Raw genomic sequence first — 280 nt, forward strand, 5'->3', positions numbered from 1 at the left:
CCGGGGGTCTTTTGCCCTCCAAACAACACAATCGACCCCAATTCGCGCCTTTTTGCCCTCAAAATGGGGTTGGTTTGTGAGTTTCGGGGTGCGTTCGGTGCCTCCTTCTCTCCCTCTTTGAGTTTTGGGGGTTTTTCTCTCAAATTTTGGGGAGTTTCAATGGGGTCTCCCCCCACACCCCCCAGCCCCAAATTTAAGGGGTTTTGTGCCCTCTGAAGAATTTCACCCCGCATTTGGGGTTTTTGTGGGGTTTGTTTTGGTGTAAATTGGCAAAAAAAAA

At 49.6% G+C, this 280-nt stretch overlaps 1 protein-coding gene across 1 annotated transcript in view; it reads left to right on the forward strand.

Annotated features, from left to right (window-relative positions):
• The first annotated feature begins 63 nt into the window (after positions 1-63).
• The window catches only part of LOC103612265 (protein lin-7 homolog B), a 10594-nt gene continuing 10377 nt past the window's right edge, over positions 64-280 (forward strand). The window contains exon 1 of the mRNA XM_017728491.1: positions 64-72. Coding sequence (XP_017583980.1) covers positions 64-72 — 9 coding nt within the window. The remainder of the gene's footprint in view (positions 73-280) is intronic.

The sequence above is a fragment of the Corvus brachyrhynchos genome, unplaced genomic scaffold, assembly GCF_000691975.1.
Source record: "Corvus brachyrhynchos isolate BGI_N302 unplaced genomic scaffold, ASM69197v1 scaffold260, whole genome shotgun sequence".
Classification (NCBI taxonomy): domain Eukaryota; kingdom Metazoa; phylum Chordata; class Aves; order Passeriformes; family Corvidae; genus Corvus; species Corvus brachyrhynchos.